This window comes from Strix aluco, chromosome 1 (assembly GCF_031877795.1).
Source record: "Strix aluco isolate bStrAlu1 chromosome 1, bStrAlu1.hap1, whole genome shotgun sequence".
Taxonomy (NCBI): Eukaryota; Metazoa; Chordata; class Aves; order Strigiformes; family Strigidae; genus Strix; species Strix aluco.
In genome coordinates, this window is record NC_133931.1 from 47,389,735 (window position 1) to 47,414,679 (window position 24,945).

General features: G+C 40.3%; 1 protein-coding gene across 1 annotated transcript in view; it reads right to left on the reverse strand.

The window, feature by feature from the left end:
* Positions 1-24,877, reverse strand: part of ASXL3 (ASXL transcriptional regulator 3) — a 139,597-nt gene extending 114,720 nt beyond the window's left edge. The window contains exons 1-3 of the mRNA XM_074820037.1: positions 24,568-24,877; positions 497-579; positions 147-149 (exon numbers count right to left, since the gene is read on the reverse strand). Of these exons, the coding sequence (XP_074676138.1) occupies positions 147-149; positions 497-579; positions 24,568-24,621 (140 nt within the window). The 5' untranslated portion in view covers positions 24,622-24,877. The remainder of the gene's footprint in view (positions 1-146; positions 150-496; positions 580-24,567) is intronic.
* Between the last annotated feature and the right edge of the window lie 68 nt (positions 24,878-24,945).

Sequence of the window (24,945 nt, forward strand, 5' to 3'; positions counted from 1 at the left end):
GTTTAAACCACCCTCTCCTTCCATTCCCGATTCTTTATTGGCACAACCCCTGTTACCACAGGCAACACTACCATGTCATAACATGATTTAAGTATCAGACCACAAACCCAAGTGAGAGAAGGAGTGCGTCTAGTTCCATCTCACACTTTCTCCATGCACATGGTAGTAGAGGCAACCCAGTTGTCAAGCTTCGGCCCTTAAGCAAAAATGAGATGTAGCAGTGGGCTGTCTGAGCAGATGACACTGTCTTTCTAAAGAAAGGCCATTGGACTGGAGCTGGCCCCCAGACTCCTTTTGGAAGGTACAAAGCTAAGTCAGTCACTAACCATTTTAAAAGCCTTGAACAAACAAACAAAACCCATCAGCTATATTTCCCACATCGGTACTGGAAATCAATTCACACATTAACCAGCACTTTATGTTTTGTAAAGATTATCTACCCTTCCTAGATGGTTTTCAAAGAGATGGCAAAAATACAGAACATATAAACACTGACCTTGTTTCTTTTAACCCTTCTTTCTGAATGACTTCCAGTATTTGTTTTGCAGTCATTGGTGAGTTGGGGTACTTTTCCAATGCCTGAAAAGAAATAATAAATGTGTAAGTGACAAGACACAGCTGTCCTGTGAATCTGAAACGTTATGCGATCATGCAGTTTTTAATGTAGTAATTTGCGAAAGGCAGGGAACGGTTGCGTTGAGACTGGAGTCCTCTGTCTGTTGGAAGGCCAGATACAATCCAGGGAACTGCAGCAAGAATAAGATTTACTTGCTGCTTTGTGAATCATCTGCTACATCTGCCTGGGAAAAATTCTTACCAGGTTCCAAATAAAAGAGTTGAAATATGCAACTAATTTTATGACACAGCAACAGAGTTCCTTTCAGACAGGAGGGGGAAAAAAAAAACAAAATCAAACAAAAAGAGACAGCTAGTCTTCCTTTTTTGATTTTTATTACTTTAGAACTATTTGAGGTCATCTGAATATTCTACACTTAGGTTTTGTCATGACCTCAGGAACAAAATTGGCTAAAACCTTCCATTTGTAGAGCAGGAGCTACTATGAGAATTGACACAGATAGGTTTCAAATTTTAAAATGCTTTTTGTTTCTAAAAACGATGAAAAATGAAGTAGTCAGAACAGTCACAGCACACAAAATGCTACATGACAGAGTGCAGTATATTTTTCCAGTTCAGCTCAGTTTTCCACTCCTTTGCCTTTTCCAATTGAGCCCAAGTAACCCACTCCTCTTTCCAGATACAACCATCTTGTACAGATTTTTCTGGTTTTCCACTTCCTTTTTGTCCCCATCAGTTTTAAGCTGTTAAACAAACAGCCACTCTTTTGCTTATGTAAAGTGCCAGACTGACAGCCCTGGAAAATGAAACCTTTCAATCAGCAGTAAAAGGTGCAGCACAGGCCACAGCAACCCAGCTTCCCAGAGCATCTTGCCAACATATCTCAGACAAAACTTGCATTTCTACCCTGGGTAAGTAAGAAATCCGTTTGGTCTCCAAATTCCTCCAATCCTGAGCTTCTCTTTAGTAGTTACCAAATGATGGCAATTGTCAAAGTAGCTACTACTATGTGGATACCTGCCCACTAGGAACTAGAGACTCCACCACATCATATCATGCAAGTCATCAACCTGAAGGGTGCTAGCCAGGGCTGTAATTCAAGCAGCTCATCTAAAGCCAAAGCATCCCTATTCACTACAGCTTGACCACCTCGGCCCTCTCCTGTCATTTTACAGTTCTGATTTACTGCCTGTTCTCCCCTTTCGCAGCCAAAACACAGTTTACCAAATTCTTCGGTTCTTTATTACAGATGAGCTTTGTATCCTTTATCTTTCAGTTCCACAAAGGAAAACGCAGAAGTGAGGGCTGCACTAGAAAGGTCTGGGAGGTGAACTGAGCTTATCTCATGTACATCAATATGCAAGATTCAAAAGGGACCCGTCAGGAAAGGAAAACCGAAAGGTGATTTGAAACGAGAAAGAAGAGTGGGTAGGAAAGAGTACGGCAATGAGTAAGGACGGAAGAAACTGCACAGGGCTGGGAAAAGGGCCATTGCACAGCAAGGGAAGAAAAATGATAACAATGTATTAGTGACAGAACCACAATGACACATTGGAAAAATGACAATGCGCATCAAGATTAAGACTAGGATGAGAAAAGATTAATGGTGTGAAGAGACAAAAATGGAAACTTTAACCTTCGGAAAGAAGACAAAGAAAAAGAACAACGTAAAATGAGAATACACCAAAATAAAGGGAAAAGAAGAGAAATGAACTGGGAACATTCCAGAGGGCAAACTGGGAAGGACAGAAGAGGAAACTACACTGTACTGGACACGGCTATGAAGGAAACTGTGTGCACTTGAAAGTGGGGTTACTCACTGTGGAGGATTCCCTGTTTCTCTTCCTGAGTACAGGCCCCTCAGCACACCTGGGCAGCTCCTCCCTGTAATTGAGAAAATTTGGGTAGCCCTGTCCCCTTCTCTACGACATCACATCCTACTCTATAAAGTCAGTAAAAGTGCCAAGTATTACCACGTGAGTTTGACAATAATGGGAAGGAAACAATAAAGCTACGCAAACATCAGAAATCACCCTGTTCTGGACAATGGGAGAAGGGAGAGCAGTTTGTGCTGAGGAAGCTGCACTGAACTGGTTGTGGAAACAATGGCCAGACATAGGGATACGTAAGATCATCTTCACCAAACAACAATGAAACCAACAAGCAGGATGCATAACACCACTACAGAAAGTTTAATCAAACCCACAAGGCAGATTTCAAATAGCACAGTATGAAGTGAACACATTCAGGGTATAATGACAAACTGAAATGCAGAGTATGTTAGACAGGCTGAAAGTGCTGGAGCAAACAATTGCCCATTGTGCGGACTTGTTTTACGCCGGACATGTAGCGTGGGCTGCAGTTCATACACCCCATGAATTTAATTCTGTTCATCTAACCCTTTAAACCCTTTAAAGCCTGTTATTTAAAGAACTGTTCATACCCTAACTCAAAAGCATTTATTCACCAATTCTAACACTGCTCAAGTTGAAAATCCTGTTATTGTGTACCTGATTAAGTTTTCTTTATCAGAACGAAGATTAATTTAGCAGAGAACCTTAGTAAGGATGGTTTTTTCTGCCCCTCCCACCATGTTGTCACACACCCGCCCCCCCCCCCCCCCCCGCGTTTTAACCTAGACATTTATCACAGTAAGAAAATAAAAATAATTACTTGTTAAAACATTTTAATGATAATCTCATTTTCTTCCCCCAGTTACGGAAAAGAGCATCAGAGTATTATTTAAGAGTCTGTGAGCTAACGAATATAGTGAACTGATAATTGTACTAGTGTCTCTTGCCTCTGTATCTCACCATAAACACTGCTAAAAGCCCACAGTCCCTTTTGCATTTCTAAGACTTTTAAAAATAATATTAGAAATTCAAAGTGAATTACTAACTGTGCCTTAAGGCAACTAAAATACTAAAAAGCAGTAGCATAAAGTAACAGACATCAGGGGAGGAAGCCTTTATCTGTTTTAAATATCTTTCTCCTTCCTCCCACTCCATCCACCAACACTCATATCGTTATATGGGCAGTGACTAATAATGCTGAAATTAAAACATGCCAAAGTACTGTCATGAAGAATATGACTCTTTCGATGTATTTTGTTAAGAAGGACAATGGCAGAAGAATGGTTTGCACTGACTGCAACCTCTATCACAGAGGATCAAATATGCTCTATTTATTCCTGCCATTCAACCACAGCCTTAAAAAGGGACAGCCGCTAAATAACTGGGACAAGTTATTTGATATTCATCAGGACAATCTGGAAAAGAACAGAAGTAGTCATTGCACTGAACACATTCTTGGTGTTCATTCAAACCCTGGTTAATGACTCAAAGAGAAGACGACTCAGATCCTACCAAGCACAGTGGAAATCAAACCTCTCAGCAAATGGTAGCAGTCTGACAAATTCTTATGTTTGTATCACCTACACATATCAACCCACAAATTCAGAGATACTAAATAATTACACAGATGCCACAAACACATACATTCCCAGTTTCATTGTGGCAAAACCGTGTCAGTTATATAGGAGATGAAGAAATCCAAATTTCTTTTCTCACCATGGCATCTACGATCTTCTATGCATTGACAACTGCTCAAAAAAATCAGTTGCCACGGTGGGGAAAAACACGTTCCAGTGAAATGTTAACAAGAAAACTCTAGAGCTTTGCATGAGAGAGAAATCCTGAATGCTCAGCTCACCTACAAAATCAGAAGAGAACCTCTGTGTAATTGATGGAATTATTAGTTTAATTTATATACACAGCTGCTTGTGACTACATGAGTCAGATCCGTTCAATCGTTTGCATTTCAGCCACTAGAGGGAACACAAGCAGAGGGACAGAATGACGAAAGGCAATCTAGAAAGTCAGCCTTCTTGCCACCCATAAACATTCCTGCAGAAAGTGGGAAGCTTTGCCAGAAAAGCAGCAACTACTCCTGCAGCTATCAGTTATATTATGCTGACAGAAAATGATTCTTCTAACCAAGAACCAAGTGTGGTCTGATACTGTGCTGTGGTCAAAAAGCAGCATGCAGATCAGTCTAGTGGGCTTGTTGATGCTGACCATGTGGTCAAGAGTACAGTTAGCTGGAACTGGACAGAGCCTCTTCCACTTCTGGAAGCTGCTTGCAGGGATCTGAAGGTCAGCTAGCTGACAAAAATCAGGATCATTATATCACGTCCACTGGGTCACACTATAGGCTGAGCCACTACTCACAAACTGAAGCAATTCTCTTTAGAACATTATTTAAATAATTTGGGAGGAGAAAGAGGAATAGTACAGTTATGGCCAGTGCTCCCACTCAACAGCTAAAATACAAATCAGGCTGAACTGCACAATAGGCAATCTTTACTGTCCAAAGACAGCAGGGTGAATAAAAGAACAGAAAAATAACTTTCCTTGTCCTAAGCAGAAAATATATGATATTTTCTAGCCACCCATTACTAAATTAATGAATTGAAAGATGGAGTCCCAAACAGGGTACAAGAACAGCATCCTGGAAAAAATCCAGCATTGTCTTTTCCAGCTGCTTGTGTGAGGTTAACAGGAGGAGTGACTTCTATTGTGGGAAATGCCCCACTCAAATCTTTTGTATTCATTTTTGATTAATGGCTTTAGTCATTGGGGAATTATCAGCAGCCTGGTAAAAGTTCAAAGCCCTTTGTGTGAAGAAAGATGGGTAAACGGTTAGGAGAGGAGGGTAGGGTAGGGTACAGAGTGGGGGAAGAAAGGACGTGCATAGAGATGGATGAAGAAGAGAAAGCAGCAAGATCAAGAGGTGAGAGGGTACATGATACATGAAAAAGAGGAAAGAGCGATGAGAATAAGAAGGGAAGATGCACTACAGCCTATTTTAACATAAGCTCTCAAACAGATATTCATGGAGTTCTTGCTGGTGGTGATTAAGGGAAAGGTAAAGAGTAGTTTCCAAGTACTAAAATATTAAAAGAAGCTGAAATGGGAGTAATAATTCTCCTGGTAGGACTTTTGTCTTTGAGCAGCTGCAGTTACAATAACTAAGTTATAAAATCTGAGTAGAAGAAGGTGCAGACATAAGATGTGACTTTCATGGTATGCTCCATAGTATGAATCTGTCTCTGTAATCCGTGCATCAGTACAGATAAGAAAGAAAAGTAAAATCAAGCAAGGAACGGAACAAAGATGTAACATGAACAAGAAAGCAACACATAAAAATACCTAAACCTGCTGAAATACATTAAGTTTTAACATCAGTTATGTGCATGGTTGCTAGTCCACACTTTTTTTAGGTTCAGAGGTAATGCTACTGACCTGTAGAGGTTTAAAGTATACCCAAAAAACGGTTTTCCCTAGCCCTCTTCTAGACAAAAGCACTTTACAGTTCCTTTAGCATGAACTAGAGGGAACAACTGGGAGAGTGTTTCCTGCAAGAGAATTTCTACTATAGAATTTGTTTGCAGGTCAGTCTGATCCACCTAGCTTTGCTAACCTGCCAGACACGTAAGGCACTATCATCTCCTAAAATACTGAATGAAAGAGCAAGAAAGAGTGGAATGATTGTTTGTTCATTCCATTGCTTTGACTGGCTGGTTTGAGGCCTGTTCTGAGATGTCTGGACCCTTTTTATTGTTCTTTTCAAAATTTATTTATAATGTCATATTTTAAACTTATAGAAAGACAGCAACAGTGTTTTGGAAATTCCAGATAAACTGTACAATTGACATTTTGAACTCAAAAGAAATTGGATTACAATTCAGCTAAAATTAAACATACAATTGTGTTATTCCTTTAAAAGGCACAAGCTCTAGCAGCAACGACATCTTGCCATTGCTAGTGGCCTCATACATCACACCAGAAAACGTAGGGTAAAGTTTTCAACCCTAAACAACTGGCTTATAATAACTTATTGATCCGGTCTGACATACTGAAACAAAAGGAAAGCTATGTATTTCTCTCTTTACTAAAGCAATCAGCCTGTCCGAGCAACCAGGAACTTTCACTTAAAGGCTCTGTCAGCACAGATCCATAAACACCTCAGTGACTGTAACAGGATGAAGCCAGTGAGCACACCAAATCCCATCAGATTTCTGTAAGATCAAGATCAAAGATACATACCCTAGTGAGCAGGATGTCAAACTTGCTACCCCGGCATGGGTTCCATTATTAGCAGCAGGATTACTAGTGATGACTTCAGTTCAAGCGATGGAGCATCCTGATTCTCAGAATGACTGCTCAGTTCTGACAGTGCAGTCCAACCTCCAGACTTCTGCTTAGCCATGCAAGCCATGCCCCTTCTTGCTTTGTATCACAATATCCCGTTGCCTCTCACGCTGCCCAGCCTTTCTCTACTCTCAAAGTGATACTCTCATCTTTTGAGGTGTTGCAATACCCCTAACTTCTTTATCTCCCACGTTTCCGCATCCCAACTGAAATACCTTTCTTTCCTTGTCCTTACCCCAGTACGCTCCCACAGTACACTCCTATGTCCTCTACCTCCCCAAACATTAGCAGATCCTTACAGATGCAGTTCATTGCCACGGGTTCCCCAAAGCCCCCACACAGGTACACAAGTGCTGCGTAGGTAGTCAGTACTGAATAGCTAGCTAGCAGCATGATGTAGCTCTTAGGTGCTGACAAGACAAATGTGAACTTCCCATAGCTTGTAGACCATATTCTCTGACTATTTAAGTTTAGAGTAGAAGTTTGAATTTCTATTTCAGTGCACCCAGCTGAAAAAGATGGGTCAAAGCTGTTTACAACTACGAGTCATTATTCCAGAAAAGGGGCCAGGAGCAAAACACAGCTCTGCCACCCAAAAACATTACTGAAATTGCACTCATTCAGTGTTCACACAGGCCATGATCCTGAAATGCCTCTAATTCCAGCAGGGATAAAAATTCCCCTTTGGCACCTACCCCTGTACAAAATGAAGAGAGGCCATGCTTAGGTGACTGGAACTAATGGAGTGGAATGGATATGAGTGCCCTGTCAGCTGCCCTTATATTACTGATAACAGAGGAAAGAACTACCACCAGTGTGAATACATTCATCATTACTAAGGGAAGAAGAAAAAAAATACTAAGAAGCACCAAACCCCAAACATATTTGCTTTTATGTATGCTGTTTTCTCTACTGAAAGCTGAAACAGATTATTTTTTTCTGAGACACTGAAAGGTGTGCTGTATGTTTCAGCATAGTAAAATTTAAAAAAAAGAGTAAAACTTCCCAGAAAAATCAACAGATAGAATGAGTATATGTCTGTTTTAAAAGCCTTCATCGTGTAATTTCCTCAGGCAAATGTAATGTGTAAGGATTACTTTTAATGTGAGAAATAAAATTCCTACTGGCTACTCTCTGAATGTACCAAATTTAACAGGAGGTGACAGTTATGCCGGTTTTCTTGCCGTTGCTTTACTATCAGAGCTTATCTTGTTAGACAGTGTCCCAAAGATACAGACCTAAGACTTCCAGAAGGCAAAAAAATTAAAAAAAAAAAAAAAAAAAAAAAAAAAAAAAAAGGAGGGGGAAGAGAAAAAGAAAAAAGGATAGCTGAATACAAATAAAATATTTTTAATTATGCACTCTACCTAAATATTCTTACATATTAGTTCTGGGCATTTTAAGCATTTCACCCAGGTAAAACTCACCCACTAAAAGGGTAAGACAAGTTTCATGCTGTAACTGACATCGACTCAATTGATGTACCATGAATATATTTAACCAACCAAAAGGCACTTCTACCCATGTTACTAAAATATGGTTAATGACAGCAAGCATAAAAATAAAACTTTAAAAATTATAATTCCATTTTAATTGTCAGATAGATGGCATGATACCACCTCATGAAATTTACAGCACATTTTGATGCTCAGGTGAAAAGCCGGTATAGGTCACATTGATCCTCTTAACCTCTCAAAGGAAGTCCATAAACTTCACAACTCAGTTGTTTGCTCTGTTCCTCACTCACAGGATGATACACAGCATCACTCCCTTCAAATTAATAAGCAAGCAGAGATGCAGAAAATTACAAAAAATGTATCTAATGCATGGAACCTGGAAAGAAATTCCCAAGAGGTGTACAGCAAGTGATAAAGCTGGAAAAATTAAAAGTCCCTTGCAATCACAGACACAACAGAAAGCCACTTTCAGTTCCTTAAAACCACCACGTACTGAAGGCAAAATGGAAAACCAAAATCTCCACAGAAGGAAAAATGATTAAAGCTTTGGTTTTGTCTGTTTGGGGTGTTGGTTTTTTTTGGTTAGTTGGGGTTTTTTTGGGGGAGTGGTGTGAGGCCGGTGGGGGTGCTGCTTGCTTGTTTGTTTGTTTTAAACAGGAGAGTTATTCTTTCTTGTCAGAACAACCAATACAAAAGAGTAGAGTCTTAAGAGTTCTTGGGTATTACGCAGTTTTTTCCTTCCAAAGCTTGCACAATTATTTCACATCAGTTTTTGTTAGTCTGAATCATGACATCATTGTGTACAGAACAGACTTCACTGGCACAATCCAGATCTCCTGCATAAATTGCTCTGAAAACAGATACGATAAGTCATGGTTTTGAACTAAAGAAATACAGCCTTCTCATAGAATGTGTAAAGAGAGAATTCTTTTGTTAGCTGTCAGTGGGATTTTGCTATCTCTGTTAAATATATAATGGTTAGTGTCATAACAAAGATCACCCATCATGTTATGGCATTTATCTTCATGAGTGAAGAGAGGAAGGGCTACTGTGATTTATTCCGTCTCTCCTCATGAGACGATTAATGTCATAAGAGATTAGTCTTCAGTACTGACTTTTACACAGAATAAAATACAGGGTTGGAGTGGGATGCTAGGCAGTTTTAATTGCCACAAGTTTTGAAGCCCACGTTACTTACAGATGGCACAGTTGACAATTACTCATTTATGATTTTCAAAAATAGGAGAATATTTTGCAGTTCACTAACTCATATCCATTTTGTGTCATTTATTTGTTCAGTCCTTCCTACCAGTCTTTCCATATAGTCCTTTCCCCCCTCTCATCACCTAAGTCCGCCCACACTTGTCCTGTTAAATACACCATTTACTGCAGAAGTGAAGTCCATACTGGTGGTTTATAGTGATATTTGGTAGCATCTGTTTAAAGGTTTGAAAAAAACACTGTTTAACAACTATTTCGAAGAAACATTTGTCACAATACAGGCAGATCAGAAAGAATATATGATGGCTCTGCATCTGTGTTTGTATTCATATGTAACTACATAAACAAAACCAGGATAGAAGGAGCAGCTTTCCTCATGTTTTGAGAAAAGTTACATGCTAACTTCTTCCCAGAGACCTTGTAAAATAATCTGGCCATCCTAAATTTAAGTTAATAATCATTCAAAAGCCTATCACTTCAGAGAAATACACACAGAATATTTTGTTTATATGCTCCCCACTCCTTCTTATGAAAGAAAATACTTCAGACAATACTGTGGTGAAAAAAAACATAAGCAAAAGTTCCACTAAAGAGGGAAGAATTATTTTTCCTCAAAAATGGAACATGGATTGTCTGTATTTTCTTAAATTCTCCTTTTCTGGATACTGCTAAATCATGCCAAGCTAGGTAAACTTTAATCCTTGATATAGAAGTTTTTACTGTTAAAAACAGCAATCCTTTACCATTGGTTTACATCAAATAGAACACATTATTAAAAAGCTCTCACCACAAAGCATTATCTTTATCTAGGTTTCTCAAGTACTGACTTAAACACTTTTATCAGGCTGTTAATCATATCCACATATAATGCGATCAGCAACTAAGACCAGCCCTGACAGTGAAACCAACTAGGTAACAGGGCAACATTATGGCAGGGAGGAAGTATCATGAAAGCTAAGGACACTTCTTATTGATGGTAAGTGGATAGGAGAGAAAAATCAATGGGTCCTCATCAGTACAACTGTCTACCAGCTGATTTCCCTTAGAGATTTAAACCAATAGGAGCAATCCCTTGGCATAGGTAAACAAATTCAATAGGACCTCCAGCCTATAAAGAAGAAAGGTGAACTGTGACTTCAAAACTGGAGTTCGTAAGGAGACAAAAGGCTGATTGTTAAACAAAGTTTGTAATCAGATCTCAAAGCAAAATACAGAACATGTCTTCCCTCACGGGGGGGCGGGGGAGAACCTGAAAATGTTCAGAATAATCTGCAATTGTTGTGGAGGTTCCAAACTCCTGACCCTGCTTAAAGGCATTACTCCAAGCTACAAGACTGGCTGACCCCTCCAAGTCAAGCTGGACAAGCACTGACCAGGTTACAGTGAGAAACGGCCATCAGCCATACACATCATGCAGCTACCATCACTGAACTCCAGAATCACAACAAAGTAATTGCTCAACAGAGAGAAATCACACAGGATTTTATAAAGGAATATAAATACAGAGACTTCCCAATAAGCTAGGCTTTCTGTGCAAGACAAACTTCTATTTTTAAGGGTCCTTAGTATCACAGCATATTTCTTATCCTAAGACCCCTCACTATACATTGAACAGATTCAGCTGTTACCCATCAGGACGGTAACTGCAACCCAAGAAAAGCAAACCAAGAGACAGTAAAACATGGATGGTATACAGTATATTCAGTTGTGGGATTTATTCTTTTTCTATGAGCACCGACATACATACACATGAGGATGTGAGTTTTCCTGAAGTCACATGTCCTCAGCAAATACAGCAGTAAAAATTGTCAGCTCCTAGGAAATGCTACTGGCAAATAAATTCAATGTCTATGGGGTTTGGACACATCATTTTAGATTTAACGTTTCAGAGGTTGATAATAATACACGTTTTAGCTATATCTTCCATTTCCCTCCAAAAGTAGGTAGCAATAAGTGAACAGAAAAATGAAAACTGCTTTACGGATAAGTTACACTGCCTCAACTTGGGCTTGCAGTGTAACTACCGAACTCATACTGTGCCTTTGGAACAATGAGAATTAGTAATGAGATTAGCCTTACAGTTCAAATCCAGGAATGCAACTGTCCTTTACCTGTACCGGACAATCTCATCCAAAGACATAAAATTATACTTAGGAGATTTACATGCTATGTCCTCTGAGGTTAAAACAAAAATAAACCAAGGTGTCCAGGATCACAAGAAAACTACCACAGTCTCATATTCAAGCATCATGTCAAACAGACTCATGGACATGGGAGATTCTAGGAGATGTATATTTTTTTGCTGCTCTAGAAATAACCTGAGCAAGATAATCCAAAAACAATTCTGAAAATTCCAACAGGAGATCTTACTACCAAAGGGATGAAAGAATATTTCAGAAGACAAATAGGTCTTTTCAATTATTTCAAAGGGATTACTTACAATTTCAGCCAAAGGAATACTGTTGTTAGCTGGTTATCTAAGTGAAATGATAGCAAAATAAATAAACAAATAAAATGCAATTTTATCCCAGAATCCAAACTTTTTTTTCTTTTCTTTCATTGTCAGTCATAGATTTATTTCCCTCCCTTTGGTACCTTTGCTATTCTGCTTTTCATTGCTACAAGAACATCTCCATCTTGTTCTTCACTGCTTCCCAATGCAGCACTACCATTTTTCTTTCCAGGATTACATCAGTATCACCCAGGCACACACTCTCTTCACCACATGCCATGCCAACAGACATAACCCAGTTTCATTCTCTTCTACTAATCCCAGAAAATGTATGCAAGTACTAAAAGTAATAAGCTTCATACCTATTATTATGTATGTATGTAGCACTTAAAACCTCATTTTTTTCAGAACATTAGTCCTCAGAATGCTTTCCCCAGATCCCTTCCCTCCTACTCCATATGCATATTTTTCTATAAAATTAACTCCAACATTTAACAACACTTTAACTAACACATGAAGCTTCTTGCCATAACAGCTCTAGGAATGCTGATAACAACAAACAGGTGCAGTGATTCTTTAATTTTTTTAAACCTCTCATTCTCTTTGCAGCTCTTTCAAAATTATTTCCCAATCACTATGCCTATCTACCAAGTTCAGTTATCTAGGCAGCCACTTTTGTAGATCTGGCTCAGAATGAAGACAGGAGCATTATTTTACTTTAACACTAACTTTAAAGAGCTTGAAACATTCTCCTACAGCTCAGACACTAATATAATGAGTTAGTGCATGAAAATTACAGTATGAAACTGTGTCTGTCCTCATTAAGGATAGTTAAAATTGACTACACAGACTGAGATTTTCTCTTTTTTTGCTGTTTTTTAATTTAATGGAAGTGTTAAAGATTTCAAGAATTATAGTAAGATCAGAATGTTTTGATAATGTGTCAAACAGTCTATCTCCATGCAAAGTAGGTAACCCTACAAATTAATGGAGACAGAAGTGTTCTCTTTTGCAACACAACAATTATTTCATTAGACGTTAGTCTAAAAAAAATTCTAACAGGTCCCTGAAGAAAAAGTAAAAAAAATCCCATTTAGGCCAAACTAATTTGCCAGATTAAGGTATTTTAGCTTTTTTTTTTTTGTTGGTTGGCTGTTTTTTCTAAACAGATTAAAAGATAATAAGACAATGTTTTTCCGATCTAACTTCCAAAATCCAAACAAAACATTCTTGATCAACTGCTTTGACTCTATTACCCCAAAATTTTTTCTAGTTTCCCATCTTCTATTGAAGTTTTCAATCTGTAGTTCACAGACCAGTTGAAAGACTACCTTTTTGGAATCCATGAAACATAGTAGCTCAAATGATTGCTCAGACACTGACTTTCTCCTCAAGGCCTTTCACTCTGCCCACTCTTCTTATTGCTTATCTCTTGCACTGTATCCTGCACCTTTCAGCCAGTCAAGCATCTGTTCACTTCTCCCACATTTATGATCTCTTTCCCTGGAAAACTCCCCAGACAGCCATATAAGAGTTCTGCAGTCTCCTCCTCAAGTGCCACTGCTGCTGTGGGCCTGGAGGCTAAATTAACAATCCACAATCATTACAATGAACATCAAACATTTACTGTGCAGGGCTGATCACAGCACAGGTACTGAGAAGTTCCCGTGGAGGTACTTAGTAAATGCAACACTCATCAGCAGTGCACGTATACAGCATGCAGTAACTTGCACAGCCAGACTGATAAAAATCTCCAAATTTACCTTGTGAAGCCACAGCCCTCTAGTTCTTAAGTGCTTCTACAACTCTAAAAAAGAGCATGTTTTAGTATCACAAACACTTAGTGGGGCTCACCATCACTGGAACACTGTATCACAAAGAGCAGGAAAGATCCCTCATAAGGTAACTGCAATGTTCAATCTAGCTTAAAGCAGTAATCCCATTTTCTTTCAGTATCTGCTCTTTGGGGGCTGATCCCATGCTCTAGAAATCAGTAAAAGTCTGTTAGTGAATACTCTAACAACAAGGAGCATCAGCCCAAGACAAAGACATAGCATTGGCTATCATTGACAAGTTCCGCTCAGATGGGTAGCTCTTCTTCCAAAAGCGATAGGGGAAATTGGCAGTGAGTCAGCTGAGCCCTGAACACTGACTGGAGGAACAGGATTTCAGCATGAAGAACTTGAATTGCAAGATGAAACACCACCACAACTGGACCAACCCAAGAGCTGGGAGCAATGGCCATTTCTTGCTATTGCTGTCTACCCAAAGGATGCTGGGGCTCGTTATGGGCAGACCAAATGTCCCAGGCACGTAGACTTGTTTCTATGATTCTCCTAGTCAGTCTCACAGGGCTGGAACCCAATACTTGACATGGTGTATACATATATATATATATATAAAGATATATATATATATAAAAGATTCAGGCTGCTAAGTCAGGAATTCAAGGAAGCACATCAAAACATGCAATCCTTATTCTGTCCTCCCATCGAATATTTCCTACTGGGATACCTGGCAAAAAGCACTTCAGCTATTACCCAGGAGGCCACTGTTGTACTGTGATCTATATTCAAAGTCTCCAGCTACTCAGATGTACTGGGCAGGATGAAGTAAATCATCACAAGAATCTCCACCATTCTTTTAAAAGATTAGTAGCCTTATAAAAGACAGCTCAGGCTCTACAGTACTGCTTTCCCTTTTCCACAATCTGGCCTGATGGACCCAAGCACTTGCTGAACTGTCCAGCCATTCTGCTGACATGTGCTTAACCGACAGGAGATGTTTAATAATGCAACACAACTTGACAGCACAGCACCCTGCAAACAGAACAAAAAGGAAGACAAACAACCTGTTTGACAAGGATTGCCAATGTAGCAAAATTGGCTACACAGATTTTTCTTCTTCTTGGTCAAAAAAAAAAAAAAAAATTCAAACCCAGACACCTCAGTACAATAACAACCCAAGAAAATGCTTGGTAGTCCCTGACATCTTCAGGAAGGTACACACTTGTGGAGTCATGGGTCATCTTGAAACCAGTAACAAAAAGGTATTAATGTATCTTCAGTAGTAACTTACTTGAAAATGTCTTCAACAGTGATTTACTGAGTTAATTCCACAGCTAGACAGTGAGACCCACTAAGTTATTCTACTTTTTTTTTAATAGAAGATGAGTGCTTGCAAGATGTCCCAAAAACTTGCATTATGAATGAAACAAATTATGAAGTGGATTATAATGCATTAAGAACTACTGCTCTAAGTACAAACTTGCTGCAGCATTTCTACATCAAACTGCTGAAAAAATCCTGAGACTAAGTCCAAAAAAGCCTCAAAAAAGCAGAGAATGTGAATGAGCACCATTAAATGGATACAGAATTCTCAATCTGCACAAGAAAATTGATGTTTTCTGTCTAGTCACTGTCAGAAAAAAAGAGGTAATGATGCGTTTGAATTCTAAATCATGCCCATTGGACAACTTTTCCTAATCATTTTATTCTCTTAGTTCTCCCATTTTTGTAAGTAGGATGTGAAATTCCACAAAAAGACCAGCTTCTGGCAAAGGTTCCTATGGGTAACGAAAGTTACCAAGTGATTTTATTGATTTCACAAAACTAAAACTACTTCGGGGCGTGTGACTTACTTTAAAGTCTAAACAGACAAGAACCTTGAGGTCTTTTTCCAACTTCATCTTCTATGATTATCGGTTCTATAATTATCAAAGTAATGTTCTAATTAAGATGCTTTTCCTGCTCTAAACCCCAAATTCCAAAGAGGTTCTAATTGGTCTTACCTGTGTAGAATTTCTAAATGACAGCAATGCCAAATGACATGAAGGAAACTAGTGTGATCAGACAGTGTCATGATTTTGAGATAGGTGCCAGAATCTTGGTCCAGAAGAATGACAGCAGGCTATGGCCAATAAGGGCCTATTTTCTGCCATTACCCTTGTTGGTATATAGACGTAGTGACATGGAATGTCACGTGCTTCTCTGATATAGCAATGCCAATAGATATCCCAGCAGCTGGGGGGTAACTGAGAATTTTGAGGCATAAAAAGGGTTAACATTTATCCAAAAATCGACATCAATAGATGTACTGAAACATCTGGATGTGGAATTTGTTCAGTTAAACTGACAGAACCAAAAGAAAAATAATCAAAACAGAAAGTTATCACTTAATGAAGGATGAAGTACTTTGGCAATACGATGATAGTGGTAGAGCCTCATCTTATATAAAGAAAGTTCAAGCTGCAAAGGCTAGAACAAATCATATGGGACATGAAGATTGTGACTTACTAGACTCTGTAGATATTTCACAAGACATCTCACCAACTAGAGCACAGTTAGGCAGGTTCTCCAGGCTGCTAAGAATCAGCTGAAATGGAGTAAAACTTTGACCTTCAAATGGCTGACGTATACTTTGGTTAAGGCTCTTCTTCCTCTCTAGACACCAAGTTATACAGGAAGCTAACCAGGATAAAGCAATATAAACCCTGACTAGAATGATTGCTTCACTAAATCCTGTCTATACTTAATCAAGATCACAACAAGAAAAATAGATTCAACATTAAGTTCTCCAAACTAAATAATCTACTAGCTCAAGACGTTTGTCTGTCAAGGAACACTTTTGAAGTTGTAGATGTTTAGAAAATGTTGTTATCTGTAAATCAGACTATGCGCTGTAGGATGCGACTGTCACCCACAGGATAATGATCTCTAGAGTTGAACCTCTACAAGCAGTGAGGTGACACTCATCGTTACAGGCTCAGCTAGACCAATCTATGTATACAGGACAACAAGTTTTAAAACAGAGTATGTAATGTCTGCCATCTAAAGAAATTACTTTCTGATGCTCCAAAACCATGAATAATAATCTAGGACATGACCTGGAATGTCTTCTACAGAGCACTACAGCCCAAGCGTCTTAATGGGTCTGTGAATGCCCCTGGTGATTCCAGAATAACAGACTGAACTGTGATTGTTGATCTTGGCAAAGGTTGTCAGCAACTAAACTCAATGCTACACTACAGTCTCCTCAGACACCTGAAGTACAGGATGCCACATCAGACTCAGAACCTGCAATATAACAGCTGGATCCCGTATGTTAAAAACCTCATCTAAAAGGTCCTCCAGTATTGAGGAAAGATACGTGCCAGGGTCCACACAGACTTTGTCCTGCTGAGCTCAAGCCATTAATGAGAGCTGAACTCTTAACATTCCAAGGGTGAATACATCAGATCCCCCTAGCTTCCTGTTCCAATGTCAAAAACACCAGAGCTTGCTTAGACCAAAGTGAATAGTGCTGCTCTAGATCTCTCCAACACCAAGTGCAGTCCACAAGCCCAATCAGTGCACTGACACCAAAAAGGCTCTAGGAGGAAGGTACGCACTGCCAGATGTCTCCTGATAATCATGACATCTGTGCTAAAGTACTACAGTCATAACTGGATATATTTAGGTAGTGGTCTGCTTAAGGTACGATATTCAGGAAGACATAGGTCATCCCTTCAAACCAAGATTAGCTGCAGGTAAGAAGGCACCTCTCTACCCTTTTTACACTCCCAGCAGGTACACCTCCTCCCACGAAAGTAACTGCAGCAAGACTTTGCAAAGACAGAGCAGCCTCACAGGGCCAGTAAATCAATGATATGGGTTTCTTTGGGGAGGGTGACTGTCACTCAAAGTTGGTAAGAGATTAAATGGGCCACCTACAGCCAATCTGTTGTCCTTGAGCAGCATGGAGATTTGCTACCTGAACTAACAGGATGAGCAAATGGGCTGAACTGGGATGTGCTGCTCAGAGCTGGCTCTATTCCAGGTTGTTGTCTACCTTTGCATAGAAAGCTGACTGTTCCAGAGTGAAGGCTAAGACATTTGATTCCTTCAGTCTGTAAGTTCCTCAAAAGGAGGATCTGGTCAGTTTTAACCAGAACCCATGGAATCGTAAAGAAATCATTTCCACTAATCACATCTTCTCCCAGGTCTTCTCCCAGGACAGCAGAAAAGGAGGCCACTATTTAGTTATTGCTATTTACAGGGAATGCCAAGATTATCATCATCATACCCAGGAAAAGGGAAAACATTTTGAAGCTTACATTTAAAAAAACCCTTTTACTCCAAAGCCAAGAGGTCAAGTTTAGCAAATGACTCGTCAAGTGACTGTAATCCACTGGTCACAGTATAAAGAAGAAAGAAAGGCTCCAGCAGGAAGTACAGCGAGTTTGGCTTTTCACCTTGCGGACAGCATGCACCCTGGTCCAAACTAGGATGCTGCAGTGACACGATTTGATGCAGGGAATTGGTGAACTGGGCTAGCAAATCGAAAGCACCCTAGCTGTGAAGGGTGGGTAGGGCCTTGGGTGTGGTTAGTGGAAAATATTTCACTGGGATTCTACCAGTTCCACACGCAACTGACCAAATCTCATTTGTGAGAAACTTATCTGCCGGAAGAATTAAAAACAGATCAGTTATTTCAACCAAAACATGCAGTATGACAGGAAAATACTGGTTCTTCTACAGAGAAAGGTAAGCCAGGTGTCACTGGAAGCATTTACTATAACAGTGAGCATTAAAACATATACCTTACGGCACTGAGAATGCCTTCACATCGTTGAGGAATGTTCACATTTAGGTTCCTGTAAGGGTTTTCTCCTATGTTACCCTGCTTTGATAGAAGTAAGGTGACATTACTGAGAACGGGTCCCATTCCTGGGTTGGGTTCCTGCCTTCCTAAAGGTCTGTGATGCCGAGGGTTAAAGGGCTGTCTCAAGATAAGAGTTAGAAGCTTTCAGTCTGCCCTAGAAGAATGCAAAAGGTGAGCTGAAATAGATTAAATTTATATTTTATTTGTAGATCACCTTTTAAAATAAAAAAAAAATATTAAAGCACACTAATTTCTGTATTTCATGCTAACAAAATAAAATACTGACACTTAAAAGACAACCACAGAAGGAAAAAAAAAAAAAAAATAAGTGCAGGTTCAACCTTGTCTAACAAGTGCAAAAATCACTTTGAATAAAACAAACCGGAGGAAACCCTAGAGCAAACCAAAATAAAATATAGCTCTTCAAAGCAGCATTGACTGTGGATCAAAGGGAAAGGCCATCAGAACTTCCCAAGCCACGTTTCTGCATGTCTGAAAAAGAATTAACTCAGAACAAATATGGAAATAATAGTAGGTCTCTGTTAAGCCAACAACAAAGAAATCCTTAATACCATAAAACAAAGTTATGTCAAATCTCCCATTTTTAAACATACCCAAAGCTCCTTTCACACAATGCTTTAAAATGTTATTTATAGTAACAAAAGACTCAAGATAAAAGTCAAAGGGATTATCATCAATGGTCTAGCTACAGAGAAGTTAACTCTTCTGATTTTTTGTTTCATTTGTGGTCTTCAAATATGAAGATGTAATGCAAAAATACTTCCATACCACTACATGATCTGTTTCAACTACACTATCTTAGCAGACCAGATGAAGCAACAATCAGCTTTTGGACAGCCAGTCACATTAAACGGTAACGTGCAAGCTAACAATGCCAATGGGCTTTTGTTGCTTTTCATGACTTTTTTTCAGCATCGGTTTCCTTAATTAATTAGTATAATTTTCTTAAAGTTTACAGGAGCAAGAGAACAACTCTTAATTAAGAGCCAGATCCTGTCAGGAGATCAGTGCAAGAAATACAAGAATTAAGGTATGAGTATTACTCACCCAATACACACAGGTCACCTGAACCATGAGGACTTTCCATAGCACCATAAAGCACACAGTCTTCAGTAACACAAGAAAACCTTTCTTTCAGAACAAAAATTGGAGAAGAAAGAGCAAAAATACTGGAGAGGAGATCCAACACACAAATGACCGAACAAGCACTACTGTTCTCATTCTTGGGATTTTCTTCTGGTTTATTGTCAACTAGTGGTAGAGGCTTAACTGAACTGTGTTTCAAAACACCACTTGTAGGGGAAAAAAAAGAGGGCAATAATAAGGGCAAGCTACTCATAAAAAATGTTTTTAAAATACCACCATAAACCATCACCCTTCATAGGCAGATGTTCTATGCTTCATACATACACTGAGCTCTGCATTCCTGAAGCGAGCAACTTCCACTCATTTTGTTCAGGCCTCTTTCACCCTTCTATATCACAAATAACAAAGGATCGTGTCTAGCAGTCAAATGATAAAAGTTGGATCACTGCTACCTACTTAAAACTGTTATCAGTTCTTGTGTGGCAGAGTATCCTTGGACGTGTTTTGTTCTCAGTATTTTTCATTTCAGTATTTTTTATGTAGTATCTTATGGCATGAAATCATTAAGAAGCAGAATTCACTATTTCATGACTTTCAGCAACTGCTTGAGAGTCCTTGTGAGTTTAAGAACAGATGAAACTAAACGGATACAAGTTTTTTCAACTGAAAGGAATCATTACAAATTGCTTAAACTACTCAAGTGTTTAACTTTTCTATTCATTTTTTATGAGTTCCATGTATGACCAGAAAACAACACTATAGTTTCAGCAAATGGGGATCAACTGAAAGACAGAGGAAAAACAGGACATTTCTCCTCCTTCCTTTTAAGATTTTCATTTGTTCTCATTCTTAAGTGTTCTATCTTAGTCTATCAGACACAAAAAGCAGAAAACTGGTATGGAGATAATGCCCAGGTCGTACGTAAGCATTGCCGTAGTCTGCTGCAAAAGCGCAGTACAAAGTGAGTTGACATATCGGGTCTACATCAAAGATATGCCCTGTGGCAGGTTGTAAAGACAGGTTGCAATTTTGTCCATAAAAATGCATGTTCTACAAAATGGGTTCTGTAACATGAACTGTTAGTGGTATGCCACCATTCCACTGATCCTGCACATGCGTTCATTTCTCAGGAATGCTTGTAAGCTGGGCTATGCCTTGCCCTAAGATAAGCAGACTTGCATGAGGAAAAAAGCAGTGTGTCGCAGACAGAAAGATTCAACTCTCGGCAGGAGACTTTGTCCACAAAATGCGAGTTCCAATTCCCATTCCAGGACATGCCAGTGGCTCCTGTTTTAGTGCCTGTATCACATACGTGGTACTTACAGAAAGAGCTGAATATAATGGGAGTCCTTTCCTCCTTATGTTTTAAAAATTAAGGGAACAGCTTGAAAAAACACTGCATTGCAGGAACTTAAGTTTTCAAAGACCCTTTAATCACATACCAAAAAACACTAAATGCAATGCTGACTGTCAGTTTGGAGCCTCACCACTTAGACTTACACATTACAATGTATTTTAAGACTGTCATGTAATATATTTTTCTAAAGTACTTCTTCTTTCATTGTGAATGTGGGAAATGGAGAGCTGTGTAATGATTTCAGGCTCGAGTCCAGTTTTTGTACTCTTTTTTATCCATAACTATTACATGGTGCATTATGAGTTTCAATATAGATTGAATATAGAGACGTGACCATATCCATTTCTCTCATAATTACTGTGAGAAAAGTAGTAATAGAGAGTGAATGAGGCAAAAGTGTGGCCACAGAAGGAAGATGATTTTATGACTATGAAACAGAACTACTACGGAGACGCTGTCGGTACCGTAACTGCCTCTCCCACAGATTTCCTGCACAGCTTTGAGTAAGGTACTTAATCTTTCCATGCCTCAGCTCTGCATGGGTAAAGCAGAGGTCAAAATACTTAACTTCATAGGCATGTTATAAGTATAGAAACATTTGCGTTTGGGAAGCTACCGGCTGGTGCTAATAATAGCTATGTATGTACGACTGAAACATAAAAGAAAAATAGATTTTAGCACGGAGTTTGAAAGGGGTATAGAAAATTAGGTATGGCACCTCCCATGAAACAAAGAAAATAAAATGAAAAATCAGCAGCTCTAGTGAGTGAACTTAAAGTACCTGGGAAACTAGCATGCAAGTATGTCATTTAAATTCTAGATTGTAACATATGGACGTGCACAACAGAGTGAAAAAGCAATGCCAGCAACGTTACCTCTGTCATTTCATACTTCTCAGCACTTCACTTTGAAAGCCCAATATTGTTGTAATGTAAGGGCTTTTGTAGAAAATTTAACACGTAAATATCCATACATTTGCTGTACGTATTAATTCCAGCTCTTGTTCCTAAAAATAATTCAGCAGCATACAATTTTACAACGTATTGATCTAGGTAACTCATGAGTCGTTTTTTGTGAGTAGGTATCAATCACTTCATTGTTTACTTGTCGTTGGAAAGAAATTGATTTAATCAAACCTTGCAGTAATACATTATTGATGTATCCCAAGAAAACGAAGTCATAATGAACCATCAGGGTCCTAACATAAAATGCTGTAAGGAGTGGCAATTTTGGCTTCAATCTTTGTGATTTGCAGACATATGTCACTATACAAGTGAAGCCCTGTGCAAGGCTGTAGTTGGTCTGAGCAGCACTATCATTCACGTAACAGACTTGGGAAAAGTCCTCCATAACTTGGCAACCCCAGGAGGCTGGACAAAACCACACCATGGACCTCGTGTATCTCCACCACTTTTATACAGCGTTGTATCATTTTTACTCAGTTTTAGCAAATCATGACCCTTCTGGGGGAGCATGAGGTGATACGACATCATGAAAATAAGTCTTAGCCCTTCTCCTCAGCACTGGATCAGCCTTTGTTCTCCAGAGGCTTTAAACTTTTCCGTATATAGGGCCACATGGGAATAGCAATTTTACTCAATACACAATAAAATTCCTTTATGCACATTTGTCAAACAAAATACAGCTTACAGTGGCAACTGCAGCAGCAACTTGAAAGAGTAAAGTTACAATAGCATTTGATGTATTTTATAGACTTTTGAATACATGATGCCAGTTTAATGCATGGAAAAACAAGTATTCTAGCAACACCCACTGATAAAATTATTTTGGCAAAGGCGAGTGCTTTACTGCAGTTCAACTTGTTACAATCGTGAGAAATAAGAGAGGACAGTAGTGACACTGTATCAGAACGTCTTCACTAAAGCCGCATTATTACAAAATCTTGTAGGATGTACAATGAGCCGTATCAGAATTTAGCACTGACCAAGCATATGAGAACAGCTCGGTACAGCTTACAGAGACATCTATAGGTAGTGTCTGTCTAATACCTTGTAATTATTTACGCAGGAGAGGCAGGCTGAACTTCCCATGTAGGAATTCATACAACAAGGTAAAAACATTTTTACAAGAAATGTGCTTCACAACTAAACAAATAATAGTAATAAGATATGAATACCCATTACTAGAAACAGATGCACCATTAGCACAGGCATGTTACTTAAGCAATTAAGCCTGTATCGGAGATGGATAAAAGATAAAGTTGATGTAGATATGAAAAGCAATATAACCAGCAGCCTATCTTTCTAGCTTTATCATCTTTCTACACACCCAACTGAAGCCGAACGAGATCCAACTTTGCAGAAGACACACATACAAATGTGTACAACCATACATGCTGTATTGTGCTTAACTATTTGTTGTAAAATTCCTAGAAAGGAGAGAACCTGTACATACTCCAGAACTGAAGAACAACATAAACAATGTGCTCTATTACACTTAGCAAACAATAAATACGGGATCATGAAAACAGATACAGTAGGGTAAGGGAGACAGTTTTTTAATGAAGTGGGAATGGACTAGGTCTCCAGAGCCACAGAGGCTTTCCAGAAGTGGGTTTGATTGCCCTGGATTCTCCCTGCTTGGTGGGGGAGGTAGAGAGGGTGAAGGGAAATCCCAGGACAGAGTTATCTCCAACGTCCTCGCCCCTCACCCGTTCTCCCGTCCACACTAAAGGGATGAAAAGGCAATTCCCGTGTATTTCACTTTTCTCCAGAATTAAAAGGAGGGATTTTCTTGGGATAGCTGATGCATGAACTTACGGAGATAGAAACAATCCCTGGGTATTTACACACACACACACACACGCAAAAGAAGAAAAGAATAGGCATTTCCTCACACATACACCGAGGAAGGGATGTAGCTATTTCTCCTCTCCAGGCGGGGACGGGAGGAGAGCAGAGGGCTGCCTGTACCGCCAGCCCGGGCTCACCCACGCTGGGAGCGGGCTGCCCCGGCCCCGCCGGGGGGGAGGCACCCCCTCCCCAGCACCCCCCCTCACACACACAGAGGCACGCCCGAGCTCCCCTCACGCTGGGGCACCCCGGCCTCTCCCTTCACACACTAACTCGCACACGCACCAGCCCCTTCGCACACTCCCTCCCTCCGACCCTCTCACACGCTCGCACCCTCCCTCTCACTCGCACACTCGCTCACACACACTCCCGCACAGGCACTCACAGGCACTCCCTCACACCCGCACTCCTTCACGCTCCCTCACACTCACACACACACTCTCCCCGCCCCCCCCATTCTCCCTCTCCCACAGAGTCCCTCACACACGCTCTCCCTCAGTCTCTCACACACACACTCGTTTTCTCTCCCTCCCCCCCGGCCCCTCACACGCACGCTCGCCCCAACGGCCCCAACCGCCGGCAACAAAGCGGCGGGCAGCGCGCGGGGCTGGCGGCGGCGGGACGCGCGCGGCGCGCGCGCACACACACACACACACACGCGCACACACACACACACACACACACACGCGCGCGCGCACACACACACACACAATGCTGCCGCGGCACCTACCAGGCGGGCAGCCTCGGCCCAGGTGCGGTCCTTCTTCTTCCTCTTGTCTTTCATGTTTGCATCTCATTGAGGTGGTTCTGGGGGGGGGCGGGGGGAGGGCGGACCGGGGGGGGCGGGGGGGCCCGGAGGGGTTCCGCACGGACAATGATACGGTGACACCGAGATCTGGAGCCCCCGGGGCGGGAGGGGCGGGGGAGGAGGAGGAGGAGGAGGAGAAGGAGGAGGAGAAGGAGGAGGGGAGAGGGGGCCGGGCCGGCTCGGCTCCCCGCAGCGGCGGCAGCGGCGGCGGCACAGCTGACAGCTTGAGGGATGCTCCGCTACGCTCACAACAATGCACTATGACGTCACGCGGGGGAATGGCGCCCGCACCAAACATCC